General features: G+C 46.1%; 1 protein-coding gene across 9 annotated transcripts in view; it reads right to left on the bottom strand.

Annotated features, from left to right (window-relative positions):
- Positions 1–17,574, bottom strand: part of SGSM2 (small G protein signaling modulator 2) — a 318,515-nt gene that overhangs the window by 117,759 nt on the left and 183,182 nt on the right. For all 9 annotated transcript variants that reach the window (XM_083172218.1, XM_083172219.1, XM_083172220.1 and 6 more), the window contains exons 4-6: positions 13,203–13,364; positions 8,113–8,180; positions 396–544 (exon numbers count right to left, since the gene is read on the bottom strand). In XM_083172218.1, the coding sequence (XP_083028344.1) occupies positions 396–544; positions 8,113–8,180; positions 13,203–13,364 (379 nt within the window). The remainder of the gene's footprint in view (positions 1–395; positions 545–8,112; positions 8,181–13,202; positions 13,365–17,574) is intronic.

Raw genomic sequence — 17,574 nt, 5'->3', positions numbered from 1 at the left:
TTACTACAAGGCTTCTACTGTTTGATCTGTCAGTTGAAATATTTGCCCTTATTCAGATCTGATCGCAATACAAATTTGTTCTCAAAATGGGCAAAACCATGTGCACTGCAGGTGGGGCAGATGTAACATGTATAGAGAGAGATACATTTGGGGGAGTTACTTTGTTTCTGTGCAGGGTAAATACTGGCTGCATTATATTAACACTGCAATATAGATTTCAGTTTCAACACACCCCACCCAAATGTAACTCTCTCTGCACATGTTACATCTGCCCCACCTGCAGTGCACATGGTTTTGCCCATTTTGAGAACAAATTTGTACTGAGATCAGATCTGAATTGTAAGATATGTTGTGCCTATAACAAGTCATACATGTTGGGAGACATGGATACATACACCGAGGGCAGGCCGCTTGCATGGACTGGAGTCTTGGCGCGTGTGAGCACCATGGATTCTGTGCCTCTGCACCAATTCGTCTGCAGAGGGATCCGTCCAAAAGTGATCAGCTGTTTTTAACTTTGTATATTCTAGTGCACAAGGTCCCACTGTAGGGAAACACAGAAACAAAGAATAACAAATAGTAATACCGGCATCTCAGTGATTCACAAGTGTTACATAAGGCCAAAGGGCAGTGTAAAACACACATTAGTGTATCACCAGGAACTTGGCAATAATATATTATGTGCTTAATGCAGAGTTCTAGGTAAAATGTGTATATGGTGCTCCTAAACGGGTATCGGTAAAAATCGGACCTAGACAAGACCCCGGAATGCCGGACCGGACATCAAACTGCATTCCGGGGCTTGTAGTTTCCATTCCGGGGGGTGCCTGTCCGGGGGGTGTCCTGTCGGGGGTTAACTGCCTGTGACAGCTGTAACCAGGGAGTAGAAGAGGGAGAGAATAAATCCTCCCTGTATGGCCCGGCCAAGTTGCACAAACCGGAACGGTCCGGACCACACGGGGAGGCTGTAATCTCCCCTTCCATGTAACTGGTCAAAGCTATAACAAGCAGTAATAGAGTTTGATGTCCAGTCCAGCATTCCGGGTTCTTGTCCGGGTCCTGTTTTTACTAGTCCCCTCCTAAACTGTGTGCAGGGAAAATAATCTGTATATTGGCCTTTATTCAGATCTGATCGCAGTACACATTTGTTCTCAAAATGGGCAAAACCAAGTGCACTGCAGGTGGGGCAGATGTAACATGTGCAGAGAGAGTTAGATTTGTGTGAGTTATTTTGTTTCTGTGCAGGGTAAATACTGGCTGCATTATTTTTACACTACAATTTAGATTTCAGTTTCAACACACCCCACCCAAATTTAACTCTCTCTGGACATGTTACATCTGCCCCACCTGCAGTGCACATGGTTTTGCCCATTTTCCAAACAAATTTGTACTGCGATCAGATCTGAATAAGGGCCATTGCCCTATAAATAGTGTTGTGCATATCTTGCGCTAGACTGCCCTCTATGTGTATATTTGGATTGCTACTAGTCACCATCACTAGTGTGCATTTGTACCTTCCCTATTAGATTCACAAAATACACCTCCAAACGCAGAGCGTGATTTTTGTTCTTCGGGAGGCTTGCCACCTAGCAACAGCAGGTGGGTTAGGCAGCAAGCCTCCCGAAAGTGCTGAGGGATAGAAAGTGAAAAAATTTTTCACTTACCTCTCCCTCTACAGCTACAGCGCACACATGAGCGCGCATGAGCGCGCCCCCCAAGCGCTGGTCAGATTTCTTCTGTCAGCAGACATGGAGGACAGCGTTTCTGTGTCTGCCACAGACTCACTGTATATGTCCTCCATGCCTGGCAGTAGTAAAGCGGAGAGAGCCCACAAGAGGGCACTCTCTCAGTACTCAAGTGATTCATCCTCTTCTGAGGAAATTCCAGCAAAAAGGAAGAAAAAGTCAGTCAGGAAAGTGGTGCAGACTGACTCAGACTCTGAGGTAAATGAGTCTTCCTATGAAGAGGCAGGGTCACCCTACACCTCAGGGAGCCCTATTCCACACAGGAAAAGTCTAAAAAAGACTGATAAAATTAAGTCTGCCAAAAAAGGGACCTGTTCAGGTGAAAAACCCCTTTTTCCTGGCATTGCCCGTAGCAGGCAACCTGATAGTGCTCGGAGCAAGCACACATCCCCTGCCCGTAGCTGGCATAACTTTCCTGCCCGTAGCAGGCAGCATGAAGGTACCCGTTCACAGCACAAAGGGTCACCTGCCAGGTCGTCACAGTACTCCCGCAGGAGTAGCCCCCCTCCCCCAGTGGACTGGGAGTCTGAAGAAGTTACCAGAACTTCAGCTTCTTCAAAAAGGGGGGAATATAGTGACATCCAAATGGCCAGAGTGGCGCTAGCAGGAAAGACCCCTCCATCTAAGCTCTATGCTACCCACTGGGCACTGAAGCAAAATTCTGAGGTGCAGAAATTCGCTCAGCTAGCTTTCAGAGCAGCACTGGTTAAGGAGGATGAGTTGGTACTGCGCTCTCATACAGGGCTACCAGACATTCCTGCGCTATTTGCGCCCGGCATTGACCCAGCGCTAATGTCTATCGTGGGTGACAAAAGGCAAAATGACACCACAGACCGTACCCTGAAAAAGATTCAGTACAAGATAGCAGACGCAGCTGGTCCGCTACTATATGTCCTAGACAAGGCAGAAAGGGAAGGTGAAGCTAGCGTCTCCCTGGATGCACTGGTAGCATCTAAAATGGCTCTTCTGAAGGCCATCAGTAGAGCAACACTGATTATAGGACAGACCTTCAATCATATCACAAATACCCGCAGATCCAGATGGCTCACGGCAGCGGGCCTGGCAGACTTAGCCCCTAAGTCTCTAGAATTCCCCAATCTAGAAAATGCGGACTTGTTTGGGCCCCAATTCATAGAAGAGGTCAAGATACGCCACAAGGCAAGGAAATCCTTTTCCGACCTCAAGAAAGGGGGTGACCACTTCAAGAGGCCCTTTCTCCAAGGGGGCCGGACTTCGAGACCCGCGGGTCCGTCCCGAGAATACCAGGGAACAAGAAGAACCCAGACCGGAGGGTTCGGTAGCAGACCAGCCGATAACTCCAGAACATCGGCAGGAAACAATTGGAACAGCTCCAAGAGAGGCCGAAATTTCGGTAAGTGTACCCACACACACCACATGCCACAGAACTCTGGGCCAAGCCTATGCAGAATGGGAAAGCATTTCCTCAGACAAATGGCTACTAAAGACCATTCAATTTGGGCTGAAGCTCCCTCTACTACGGTTCCCACACCAGTTCAGCCGCATTCCTTGTTCAAGGAAGTGCAGTCCTCAACTAGACGAGGTCCTGGCATTAGCATTAAGCCAGGGAAAAATAGAGCCAGCGAACCCAGGGCTTTCGGGCTGGACAAGTCACTTGTTCCCTATAGCCAAACAGGATGGCTCCGTAAGACCAGTATTAAACGTCAAAGGTCTAAACAGGTATCTCAAGACCAAGAGATTCCGTATGGAGGGCATATCAGACATTCCATACATCCTGACAAGGGACTGCTTCTGTATAAAGATAGACCTGAAGGAAGCTTTCCATTCTATATCGGTTCATCCCAACCACAGACGTTTTCTCAGATTCGTCTGGAGAGGCAATACATATCAGTGGACTGTCATGGTATTTGGCCTCTCATGTGCACCCTATACATTTACACGGGTAATGAAAGCAGTCATATCCCATCTACGTCAGCGGGGTATCCTGTGCATCATTTACTTAGACGACATATTACTGGTGCACCAGGACAGCGATATTTTAACGAAACACAGGGACATGACTTTATCTCTCCTGTCCGCCCTGGGCTTCACTCTAAACACACAGAAGTCCGTCCTCGGCCCCACAAAATCAATAACATTCTTAGGGTTCAACCTGGATACCCATTCTTTTTCACTGGCAGTCCCTCCAGAGAAATGGCGGGACACTCAATAATTTATCCACAAGACATTAGGGAAACGCAGACTAACCCTGCGGGACCTAGCCGCAATCATTGGCAAGATGATCGCCATGTCACCAGGCTTTCGTCATGTTCCTCTGATGTGCAGGGAGATGCAGGGTCTCCTCAGATCGCTCCTACACGCTCACCATACATGGAAAGATACAATATTCCTGTCCAGGAAAGCAAAGACAGAGCTGTCCTACTGGAACACTCTTCCTATCCCTCCTCCTCGTCCCCTGATAGACCCTCCACCGTCTTTGACAATCACCACAGACGCTTCCTTAACGGGGTGGGGAGGCTTCTCACAGGACAAGGCAGTCCGGGGAAGCTGGTCGGCAGAGGAGACACAGATGTTCATAAACATCCTAGAATTGCGAGCAGCGAAACTAGCGTTGAGAGCTCTAGTTCCCAATCACATGACCAACACCCGCATACAGCTGTGCCTAGACAATACAACAGCGGTGTCATATATAAACAGAATGGGGGGCACGAAGTCCATCTCCCTATGCAGGGAAGCCCTAGAGATCTGGGAGTGGGCTACACAGAGGGATATTATCCTAGTAGCATCTTATGTCCCAGGCCAGCTAAACGAGCTAGCAGATTCGCTATCTCGCGAAAGGATCTCTCTAGACTCGGTGGCTCTAAAAAGCCAGGTTTTTCAAAAGATAAGAGAAGCATTCGGGGACCTAGAAATAGATCTCTTCGCCAGTCCCACAAACGCCCAGATCCCACGGTTCGTGTCCAGAATATGGACCGAGGGAGTCTGGAGGATGGATGCAATGTCCTTCCCTTGGACAGACCTTCGGCACCCTTACGCCTTCCCTCCCCCAGCCCTCCTCCTGAAGGTCCTTCAGAAGATCAGGGAGGACCGGGTACCCCACATAGTTCTGGTATACCCTGTTTGGCCATCCAGAGTGTGGTTTCCCCTAGTCAACCAACTTCGGATCGGCCCGAAGATCCCCCTGGGGCTGTCCAGGGATTGCTTCCAGGGAACCTCAGACATACTAGAGACCCTTCCCCAGTGCATGTGGATGGCAATATTATTGGGTTGCTGACCGACCGAGCCCTAGCATCTCCCACAAGGGCACTAATTAATGCGTCTTTAAGACCGCGAACTAGATCCAGATACGGGGCCATTATCAAGGAATTTGACACATGGAGAAGCCAACGCAGCCTACAGACGCGGGGCTCACCTCTCCATCTAGCCCTAGACTTCCTAGCATCTAAATACCAATCAGGGTTAGCCTCTGCCACCATAAGATCATACGGCTCGGCCTTGGCTATTTTAGTTCCTAATCTAACGAATAATAAACTTTACCTCCGACTTCTGAGAGGCATCCACCTTTCCAGGCCCCTCACACCAAAGTATTCTAATACCTGGGACATCGAGCCATTCCTTACATTCTGGTCTTCCCAAGATACAGTGGAGGACATAATCTTACTCTCCCGCAAGTTAGCATCCCTATTAGCCCTGGCCAAAGCAGCAAGAGGGGCTGAGCTAACTCTAATCCACATAGAGGACCCGTGGTTATCACGTACCCCAACAGGTTACCACATCATCCTGAAAGGGCATACAAAAACTTCGTCCTTTAATACACCAATAGTGGAATTCGACATCATTAGGGATCCCACCGACCCCAATATTTGTATATCTACATGTTTACAACTGTACCTGGCCCGAACGGCGCTCATTAGAGAGAACATCTCCCAACTTTTCATCACCTGTAGGAAACCCTACCGCCCTGCTAGACCATCCACCATCAGAGGGTGGATAGTAGCTTCCATGAAACAGGCGGGTATAGACACGGACCAATTCAAAAGCCATTCCCTGCGGGGAGCGGCTGCCACTAGAGCGGCCGCGAAAGGCATCCCCCTGCATGCGATTATGCGAGCAGCAAGATGGTCCTCCTCCCGTACCTTTGCAAGACACTATTGGAGACCAACCGATCTTCAGAAGATCGAATTTCTCAGAGCAACCACCAGGTATGTGGTAGTCTGCCCACCTGCTGTTGCTAGGTGGCAAGCCTCCCGAAGAACAAAACACTGGTTTGCAGGAATCTATGACCTGCAAACCGGATTTGTTCTAGGGAACAGGATTGCCACCTAGCAACAGCTCCAACCCACCCACCCTTGATTGGCACCAAATGTCGCTAGGTCTGGCGCTTCCTCTGTTAAATTAGTTGGTTCTAAAGATCCTTCTCTCTTCCCATCAGGCGCACCGAGGGACCAAAAGAAGCCACAAGCACCGGCCAATAAGGATCAGAAGTGACCTCCATCACTCAGTCGGCGGCTAATCCTCAGGCTGCAATCAAGTTTCTTATACACATTCAGCTCAGGAAGCTCAATCTCCCTTACAGAGAGATAGTCCTATTATCTAGTTAGCCCAGTTTCTCAGAAGGGCTCCCGGTTTCATGTTAATAAACCTTTTTCTGGTTTCAAGGCATTACGGGTTTTTGAGTCTTTGTTACCTAGGTACCCGTTAGGAGTAGACCTACCGGGAGGTCATCTTACCTTTCCATATTCTTGGAGGACAGGTTGCCACCAGTAACCTTCCGAAAAAATCTGACCAGCGCTTGGGGGGCGCGCTCATGTGTGCGCGCGCGTGCAGCTGTAGAGGGAGAGGTAAGTGAAAAAAATTTTCACTTTCTATCCCTCAGCACTTTCGGGAGGCTTGCTGCCTAACCCACCTGCTGTTGCTAGGTGGCAATCCTGTTCCCTAGAACAAATCCGGTTTGCAGGTCATAGATTCCTGCAAACCAGTGTTTTTGCAGATCTGTATATTGCGACTGCAGATTAAGGCTTGGCAGGGATATGTCCGAGGAGTTGGAACTGACCACTGAGAGGAGGAACAACCGTTGCAGAGTAGACAACGCAGGCGTGTCCGGACTGTTGGGGGGCGTGACTTCACACACACTGCTGTAACCTAATAAAAATGTCTGCCCCGCAACTGGCTTTTGCAGCTAGCCTGTGCCGCCTGGTGTCTACTGGTAGTGTGCAAGTGCTCTTCTATATAGTGAAGCACCTACACAATAGCGATGCAAATGCATAATTTGGCATTTGCATTGCGGCGCAGGACCCGGTATGCAGGACAACCTTGTCATGTGCTAGGAGGTTCTCCACATGGTACTGCAGTGGGTTGTAGTTTTGAAAATCCTCACAGAACTACAACCCATGCTGTATCTGGACTAAAGTCAGCAGTTGAGTCATCAGCATGCCATTGCCGAACTGTGCAGAAGAGAGAATTTCCCCATTCCAACCTGTGCAAGGGTAGATATGACTGACATGAGTTTGGCTTTGTCATTGCCTGTAGCTGCAAACATATGCTTGGTCTTGGAGAATACATAGTCTAAATGTATATACCAGATAAGCTCTGCAAACAGACCGTTATAGCTTGCATTCAGTACATAGCAGCACTAGTCTCAAAGGGTATTATTTACCTTCACCAGTTCTTATATGTGGCCAGATGCACTAAGCTTCAAAAGTGATAACATGGAGAGTGATAAATAACCAACCAATCAGCTCCTGCCTGACAGTATTCAAACACAGTCTGTGACATGGCAGGTAGGAGCTGATTGGCTGGTTGTTTATCACTCTTCCATTTTACCACTTTTGAAGCTTAGTACATCTGGCCCTCTCCGGGGATCGCTTATCCGAAATATTCCAAAAACCGTGTTTTTTTTAGAATATTTCAGATTTTTTTACCACCCCTGCCGCTTTTTTCATACTTACCAAGTGCCCCGATGTCCACGGCACCGCGACGGTGACATCACTGCACCACAGTCCCAGTGGTGCACGCATTGCACCACTGGGACTGCTGAAGAAGATCCTGAAGGCCGTAGTGGATGCCGGGGGACGCCGAGGACATTAGGGGACGTCCTAGGACCATCAAGGGGATCAGGTAAGTATGTAAAAAAAAAAATCCAATAATCGTAAAAATCCCTTATCCGAAATGCTCATGGTCCCGCGCAATTCGCATATGGGATGCTCAACCTGCACATCTCTCCCTTATAAATTTTCCCACATGAATCAATTGGAATAGATAAATATTAACATGACATGTGAAGTACAATCTGCTTCACTGTATAGGGAAGAAGTACAATACTACAAACGTTTACACAATTAAACCTTAGAATTATGTATGTATGGTGGTTTTTCTTCAATAGTCTTACCTAAAAGAACAGCCAAAATGGGACCACAGACCGGATCAGACATTAAAGATTCTTTCTCATAATATTTACTGTAGAAAGACAAAATACAGTACCATTGTTACTTTTTATGCTGGTTTCATGTTTTGCTCATGCAACATTCCCTTATAATTTAATAACAAATAATTTAATCACCGCAATTGAATAACACCGTAATTTAATAATTTAATAGCCACAAAATAAGTAGCTACCCATTTATATGTAGAAATGTGCCTTTTGTCTGCCTAGTGCAGGCATACTGTGTGCACACTTCCACTTCCTGTTTGGTGAGTGTCCCTCTGCAAATGTCTGTGAGAGGATAATGTGTGCGAACGATCTACTCGCTGCCGTCCCAATAGGATACCCCCTTCATTAGCTACATCTTTTACATTTTGCCTAAATTCACTTTTTTAAGTCTTAAATAAGTCCAAACAGTATAGTGACATTATTACTGCTGTGCTTATACTGTATATATCTCATTAAAAAAGAATCTACTATAATAATATAAGTATTTTTACATGGTGTACTAGTGGTCTTGCTTGTATCAATACAGCATAACTTCTGGAATACCCATGGCCAGGGCATAAAGTGGTCCTGCAGAGGTGGGGGAACTCATTTCTCTATGCCACCTCATTACACCCCCTCCCCTCCCCCCATTAGGCAGAGACAGGGCCAGTGGTAGGGTTTTTGGCGTCCCTCTGCAAACTAGAATGCTCTCCTGTAAGAATTACTGTGCAGGCAGGGGCGTAACTAGGAATTGGGCGCCCCCCCGCCATTAATGGGGGGCGCCCCCCCCTCTGCAGCACTCCCCCCCCTCCGCAGCACCCCCCTCCCCCATCCCCTACCCGCAGCCTTACCTGTCTTGCTGCCGCTGGTCCCGGCTCCCTTGCTGGCTTCATTCTTCTGCTATGGAGACGGACCAACACAAAATGTCCGCCCCCATACAGCAGACAGTTTCAGAGAACTGTCTGCTATATGGGGCGGACATTTTATTGTGGTCCGTCTCACTAGCAGAAGAACTGAAGACAGGTAAGGCTGCGGGCGGCGGATGGGCGGGCGGCAAGCGGTGGATGGGCGGACGGGAGGGTGCTAACTATAGCAACGCAGCCCCCCGGCGCCCCCACATGCACAGCGCCCCCCCCGCGACCGCGGGGGCTGCGGTGCTATAGTTACGCCACTGTGTGCAGGACCAATGTGGAAGTTAAAATGTTCCACCTCACCATTAGAGGTGGTGGATCTCAGTTCCACCCCGTTCCCCCTCACTTTAATCCCTGCCCATGGCTGACAGAGAATACTGGTATTTGTAGAAATTTTAGACAATTTGCTTGTGGTCAAGGAATAGCTTTCTCAGGGTCCATTTTAAGCCCAAAATCAATTCATGTATTCAAGCACTTCAGGTTTTTATCACATGTACTAAAGATGCCACACCCTTTCTACTTGGTAAAGATACATACTGTATGGAAGTATCTCAGAATGCTGCAGTAGTGCATAGTTACTGTAAGATAACTGGAGAAGTGTACAGTACAGAGGCATTAGAGTGCACAGGAAGAGCGTGCAGAATGTACATTAGTGGATAACTGCAGAGACACAGGAAGCTGAAAGCTGCAGCACTCAGAGAAAGGCATTTGATGTGAACAAAGTTGTTCTGGCAATAAACAACTGCACTAAAAGGGATAAAATAGGTAACACTGCATGCTCATTGGTAACTCTGATCAGATGAGAAGACCAGGCAGTTGTTAGATAAACTGTAGTCAGCTGACATGACCCAAATGGTTGCGCAAATGTAGCTCCGGGACCAGGAGAAAGCAGCTAGTCAGTCACTGTATAACTATTTACTGTATTGTCCAGTAGAACAACCCTAGAAGGTACACAGCAATCCAGTAGGAGGCTCTGGAACTCTAATGTTTGACAAACAACCAACAGCAAAACCCCTTCCTACAGATGGAGCCTTCTTCAACTAGCCATCTCTGGATAGCCATGGTGAGCCATGGCTCACCAATGCCTATTGTTCTCAGCTGCAATACAATCCATAGAACAATACAGTAGGGGATTAGCATAGGATTAAATCCAACGGATTTGGCTCACTTAATTCTATTAAAGGGCTAGATGAGGATGGCTCAAAAAAATCTCCTTCAATTCTGCAGCTCCTTACAAAGCTATGGGAATGATAATAATGATAATACATAACGGAAAGCCAAAGTTATACAATGTAAAGTTACACACTGCAAATAAGAGTGAAATGCGTGAATCATTACAGCAACGACTGTGAAACGCTGTTTTAGCCAGGCATGATACTGACTTTTTATCAGAAAAATAAATTAAAAGAGCAGAAGTATGAATGCAGAGCAAAGGGTCTTAAAAATTTTATCCAGTAAAACAAGTTGGAAGTTGATTCTAAGAATCATAGTACACAGTAGGAAACTTTCCATTTGTACATTCAAATACTATTTTAGCGGTGACACAAAACAGACAGTGATTCATCATAACCTACAAGCTCTGCGTGAAGAAGCTCAGTTTGCTTCCTGAATAATGATAGAAATGTGTGATTCATTCAAAGCTTGTTTCTTACATTGAAAACCAGTAACGTTTTGGTTTAAATATTTTAGACTACAAACTATAAGACCCTGATTAATTGTTGCATTAAATGCTTTATTAATTATTATCCTTTATGTATATGGTGGCACAAGGGACCGCAACGCCCAAAAGTACATTAAAAATTATGCACAAGAACACATTGAGTTACAGTTCATGACAATGTAGGACAAACTGCATCAGCAAACGACATTGAAATAAGTATCAGGGTAGCAGAAAACCGAGGGATTTAATGGCATCGGCAAGAGTATGGAGCAGAAGATAGTTTAAATAAGAGTGGAAAAAGCACGTGAGAGAGCTCTGCTTGTTAGAGCTTACATTCTAAAGGGGAGGGGCAGACAGACAGGGGTGATACAGATGGGGTACAAGAGAGCATGTCAAAGTGGGTTAGGATGAGAGTTGGCTGGGTTTGGTGAAGAAGTGGATCTTGAGAGCCCGTTTGAAGTTCTGAAGAGAGTTGGAGACTGATGAGGAGAAGTAGAGAATTCAAGAGAAAGGGAGCAGTACATGCAAAAAAACCAGTACATGTCCTTTGCGTTACTAAGTGCATATGTGATTAGTATGGATGCGAGAGCTGGCGTAGTGTGGCGGAGAGGTGGGGTAGATGCTAGAACTGGGGTAGCCAACCCTAGTCCTCGAGAGCTACCAACAGTGCATGTTTTGCAGGTCTCCTCACAGAATCACAAGTGAGCTAATTAGCTCCATCTGTGTATCTTTTAAAATGTGTCAGTGATTAATGAGTGCAGCTGTGCAGCAGCTAGGTTGTCTGGAAATTGTGAACTGTTGGTAGCTCTCGAGGGCTAGGGTTGGCTACCACTGTGCTAGAACATCCTGCCCTTGATCAGAGATGCAATTGGGAGAGGAGTGGTGAGAGCTTTGCAATTGAGTGTGAGGCACGTGAATTGGTTTCTGAAAGGAAAGGGGAGTCAATGAAGGGCTCATAAGAGTGGGAATTTGGATGTAGTACATTTGGAGAGGAAGATGAGCCAGACAGCAGCATTGAAGAAATAAATTACCTGGACAGACGCAGTTGTCATGGATGCCAGATAGGAGGAGATTACAGTAGCCCAGTCTGGAGATGGCCATTGAGTGGATAAAAGTCTTAGTGGCATCCGGCGTGAGAAAAAATCTGATCCTGAAAATACTTTTGAGATGAAAACAGCAGGATTGCGAGAGGTAGTGAATGTTTTTGGGTTAAAGGAGAAGGAGGAGTCAAAGATTACTCCAAGACAACGCATGTGTGGGCTAGAGGAGATAGTTGTGCCATCAATAGATAATAAAATTGAAGGAGTTTATGAAAGTGCTAGGACATCCAGGAAGAGATAGAAGAGAGATACGAGTGAAGTCAAAAAAGATAATGAGCTCATCCAAATAGGATGTACCTTAGGGGAAACCTACATTTAATAGAAGTGGGGGGAGGTGGAGTCATCAAAGGAGACAAAAAACTAATGGTCAGAGAGTAGGAGGACAGCCAGGAGAGGATAGTACCACGTAAACCAAGAGAGAAGAATTTGCAGATGGAAAGGGTGGTCCACAGTGTCAAAAGCAGCACAAGTGTCAATGATAATAAGTAGAGAGCAGTTGCCATAGAATTTAACAGCAAGAAGGTCATTTCAGACTTTTGTGATGGCAATTTCAGTGGAGGATAGGAAGGTGGTGTTGGATAGCCTCAATGTTATGCTTAGTGATGGCAGCCTTAGGAGGTAGGGATGAAAAAGAATAGAGATAAGTTAAAAGAGAGCAGGTAGTCGTCAGAGAGGAGAAAGGAGGAATTGGAGTAATCAGAAATAACGGGTGTGGTATAGGGCTCCGACAGTGGGGATCCTGACAGTCAGTATCCCGATTGCCGGTGCTCCGATAGAGGGGAATCGCAAAGAAGCCCCTTGTGGGCTCGCTATGCTTGCCACAAGTTATATTCTCCCTCTATGAGGGTCGTGGACCCCCACAAGGGAGAATAGCCCCGTGTTCCGGGATCCTCCCTGTCGGACTCGGAGCACTGGCAGTCGGGATCCCCACTGTCGGACCGTCATCTGGCACACAATATAACGGTGGTGGGTAAAGCCCAGATCATGTGATGCTCCCATTCACATGGGCAAGGAGGTCCACTGGGAATGACCAAGCAAGGATGTGAAGTTAAGGATTTTGTGGGGCTATCGAGTGAAATCTTAAAATTGCCTATGGTAAATGGAGGTAATGTCAGAAGAGGAAATGAGGAAGCCAAGAAGAAAAGTTGTTCAGGGAATGCCAGGGGAGGGGGGATAAATTAATCAATTATTGAAAAAAAAAAAAAAAAAACCTGAAACAAATGTATTAAGCAGAGCCATATCCTATGTCTTTAAAGTATGAAAAAGCATGCTTGTCCTTGTCTGCGTGAGTATAACTGTTACTCACTTCATGTGCAGTGGGATCGTAAGGGGAGAGTGTGCAGTGTGACTTCCCCTAATAACACTGTAATAAAAGTGTAGGTGTGTTTAGGCACTTACCTGCAGTTATCCACTATATACTGTACAACTTTATCCAGCACTCTTTCTATCAGTGCAGTACGCACCCAAATGTGCTTTAAGGCTTGTGGGGTGAGTGTGGGCGTCCTGCCTGTTGTTGAGTTTTGCCTCTTTATGGACTCTTGGCCATTGCAGATATTCTTCCTAGAAGAAGTGGAAAATTACAAAGATTACACAAAATTATATGACATAGGGGGTCATTCAGACCTGTTCGCAAAGCTGCACTTTTGGCAAATGGACAAAACCATCCTGCACTGCAGGCGGAGCAAATATAACCAGTGCAATAAGAGTTAGAGTTGGGTGAGTTTTTATGTTTGTGTGCAGGGTAAATGCTGGCTGTTTTATTTTTTAAACTGCAATTTAAATTTCAGTTTAAACACACCTCACTTAAATGTAACTCTCTCTACACATGTTACATCTGCCCCACCTGCAGTACAACATGGCTTTGTCCAAAAAAGCAGCTTTGCAATCAGGTCTGAATAACCCACATTATCTCTTGATTATTCACACAGTTTATTTATGTATCATATACCTTATACACACACCGCCTGGAGGTCATGTTCTACAATACGTATTTTTTTTAATCAGAAGTCTAATGTTTCACTATCTGCCATTCTAGAAAACTTTCATATTTTGGAGTATTCAATATTTTGGATATGGGAGACTCCACCTGTACATGTACTGTACCTGAACACTTCATAACATAACATGGAGTATTAAACAAAGAAACGATGGTACAAGATAATTCACTTTCATACCTGAAAGTCACCACATTAAAGGCCTCCATACACTAGCCGATTTTGGTCAGATTTCAGCCAGATCAGTCGGATCTGGCCGAAATCGGACCAAAATCGGCTAGTTTTGATGTCCCCTCAGATCCGATGCGCGGTCCCGTGCGCATCGGATCTGCGTCGGGTGGTCGGACCTGCTGCACGTCCGACCACCCGACTTGGGACCTAGTGGGGCGGCGAGGCGGTAGAGGGAGCAGTGGGGGCTGGGGACGATGCGGGGGACACAGGCGGCATAGAGCCGCGCAGAGGGAGCCGGCGGGAGCTGTCAGTATTGAATAAAAAAAAAAAGCCCATACAATGCATGGGCGGCCTGTGATTGGCTGAGCGCTCTCTCAGCCAGTCAGCAATTGGCTGAGAGAGCGCTCAGCTAATCACAGGCTGCCCATTCATTGTATAGGCTTTTTTTCTAGCACTGACAGCTCCCGCCGGCTCCCCCTGCCCGGCTCTATGCCGCCTGTGTCCCCCGCAGCGTCCCCAGCAGCGGGGGACACAGACGCTGTCCCCGCAGCGTTACCAGCAGCGGGGGACACAGACGCTGTCCCCGCAGCGTCCCCAGCAGCGGGGGACACAGACGCTGTCCCCGCAGCGTCCCCAGCCCCCCTGCTCCCACCTCTGTAGCACACCCCCCCCCCCCCCCTGCTCCCCGGGTTTTTTACATGTGATAAATCGAGACGATTTATCACATGTAAAAAATGGCACATCAAGTGCCAATCTAATCAAGCTTCCCCGGGGAGCAGCCGGGGAAGCTCAGGGGGAAGTCGGGGGCGACTTGTCCTAAGGACAAGTCGCCCTAGTGTATGGGGGCCTTAAGACATGCCTAATAACTAAGAGACACACCCCAGTCTCAAAAAACTTTGACCCAGTCCCAAGTAAACACCACCCCTTCAGCAACTGGCCCAGGTCCCCATGTTCCTCTTCGACAAGCCTGGGTCCAGGTAAACAGTACCCACTCCCTCCCCCCTGTATTGGAATTACTGTACAGCTGCCTAGCAATGTCCACTTTTGGTAAAAAAAACTCTTTCCCAGCAAACAGTTGGGTGGAATGCACTTTCACAAGTAGGAAGAGAGGACACAGTGGCAGCATAAGCATCAACTATTGTCCGTCTAGTATACTGCTCAAAGAAAAACTCATTTGTCTAACTACTCGTCACCTCTATGAGGTGAATTACCAACAGTGACCACTAGAAGTTACTCGACGGACCAAATTACTTCTTTGTGTGCTAAAAGATGTCATAACACAAAATGAAAACAATTTTTGCAGGGACACTGATCTGTTTCAAACTTGCTGGATATTGAAACAGGGAGCTTTAAAGACAGATTGGAGGTAGGAGCAGATTCTCGGCCAGATGTACTAAGCTTCAAAAATGATAAAATGGAGAGTGATAAACATCCAGCCAATCAGCTCCTACCTGCTATGTTACAGGCTGTGTTTGAAAAATGTCAGACAGGAGCTGATTGCTTGGTTGTTTATCACTCTCCATTTTATCACTTTTGAAGCTTAGTGCATCTGGTCCAGGGACTGGGGGTGGGGTGGAGAGTTTGTGGGCTATAAAACTGTCACAACTCAAATTGAAAGTAAAAACTGTCGCAGCTCAAAGAGAAAGTTCCATTGCAGAAGCCGTCATTTTGATAGTCTTTTAACTAGTAATGATAATATTGTGAACAAAACATGTTTTAGTTTTTTGTTATGGTGCTTTATTACATGTGTGGACTGTCAGTTTTATGTTCACATTTCCCTTGTTCTTCAGGAAATGATGGGTTTCTCGATGATTACTCACTTTTAGACTCCCCGTGAATAGAAGCCATACAGGAGACACAGACATATTTGTTAGGCTTTCTTTAGTGTCTGTTTTCTATCTCTGCATTTCAGAGCTGATTTAAAACACGCTAATAGCTGCTAATGCACAGTAATGGCTCTGTCTTGATTATGATATAATAAGTTCAAAGCTGAGGAATGAATGAGTTCTACATGCCTGGAAACTTACAGATGAGCACTGTGTGCTTCACCATGAATTGTGAGAATCAACAAAGCTTGTGCACTCGGTGCATGCAATTGTACTCAGTAACATCTCAAAGTGGTTTAGTATGGATTTCTCTGCTACTACTGTATACATTATTGAATGGTGCAAAAGCATGGTTAAAATAAGAAAGCATTTGCATAATATACAGTGAATTTGTTCCATGCAAATGCCATTTAGACACACAAAACAACAAAGTCACAGTACTTAATTATCTGTTACGGTGTGCACAAGATTTCGGCCAAAGATGGGTGAGATTTAATAGGATGAGAGATTCAGAAAGTGAGAGATTTGGTAAGAAATTTCCAGGTTTTTTTTAAAGCGGCAATCATTACAAGGCTAAACCAGTTTGATTTTGCAGTGTTAATGATCGCCGTTTTAAAAAAAACTATAGATTTTTTACCAAATTGCTCATTTTATGAATCTCTCATCTTATTAAATCTCACCCAGAGGGTGAAATGTAATAGGACGAGAGATTCAGAAAGTGAGAGTTTTGGCAAGAAATCTCCACTTATTTTAAAGCGGCAATCATTTACACCTCAAAACCAAACTGGTTCTGCAGTGTAAAGGATTGCCGCTTTAAAAAAAAAACCTGGAGATTTCTTACCAAATCTCTCACTTAATGAATCTCTCATCCTATTACATTTCACCCAGAGTGTGTGCGTGTATATGTATACGATTCTGGTGTTTGCGGAGAAGTGTGGACTGGTTGAGGAAAGGATTTGGCAGAATGCTCATTGCTGAGTATGAGTCAGGTGCGCCTACACACCTAGTTTTGCAAGATCATACTTACAGTACCTACTCTTACAGTCATGGGTTAAAATGGGCAGGAACGGGAATAACTGCATCTTGTCAGTTGTAATTGGAGGTGAAACCTTCCAAAAACGTCTGTAATTGAATTTTTTCAGCTTGAATTCCCCCATAAACTGGTTAATATTTAGTGTTTTGTGAAACATGTATTGGATCTGTATCTCCGGCAGTGTTTTGGATCGGAATCCCGGTAAGAAGAGGAGTCAGTCATGCCAGTGACATGGCCTGCAGGACTACCTCTGATCCGGGTGGAGGAGGAAATTGATGAGGAGTGTCTTCCTGGTGTGGTTTTCAGGCACTTGGATACAACAAGATCAAGGGATTTAGGTGTCCCTGGACTGCTTACGGTGCTAGCTACAGTTTCTGAACTAAACAGTGACTTATGAATGAAATTCAGGTGACGCATAAGTGAGGTGAAATTCAGGTGACGCATATGTCCCTAGATGGCCAACGGCCTTACCCCTGTTTATTGCATTGTTATATAAGCTACATATGGCGAGACAATTGTTACCGGGAGCTGGATAAAAATAATTCCAGACCAAAGAGGTGGATTTTTTGGTCTTCTGCCCAGGCATGGTGATGTCCTTTTGCACCCACGAACAACAACTGTCTCGCCCTGTGCCTCATTTAAGCAAACCACATCACCATCAGCAACATCCTCTTCATCAGCTTCCACCGCAGGGCCAGCTACATCAATATTCTCCCTCTGGTGTACAACATTGACACCTTCAACCT

The sequence above is a fragment of the Crinia signifera genome, chromosome 2, assembly GCF_055691185.1.
Source record: "Crinia signifera chromosome 2, ASM5569118v1, whole genome shotgun sequence".
Lineage (NCBI taxonomy): Eukaryota > Metazoa > Chordata > Amphibia > Anura > Myobatrachidae > Crinia > Crinia signifera.
This window is presented reverse-complemented; position numbering and strand designations above follow the sequence as displayed.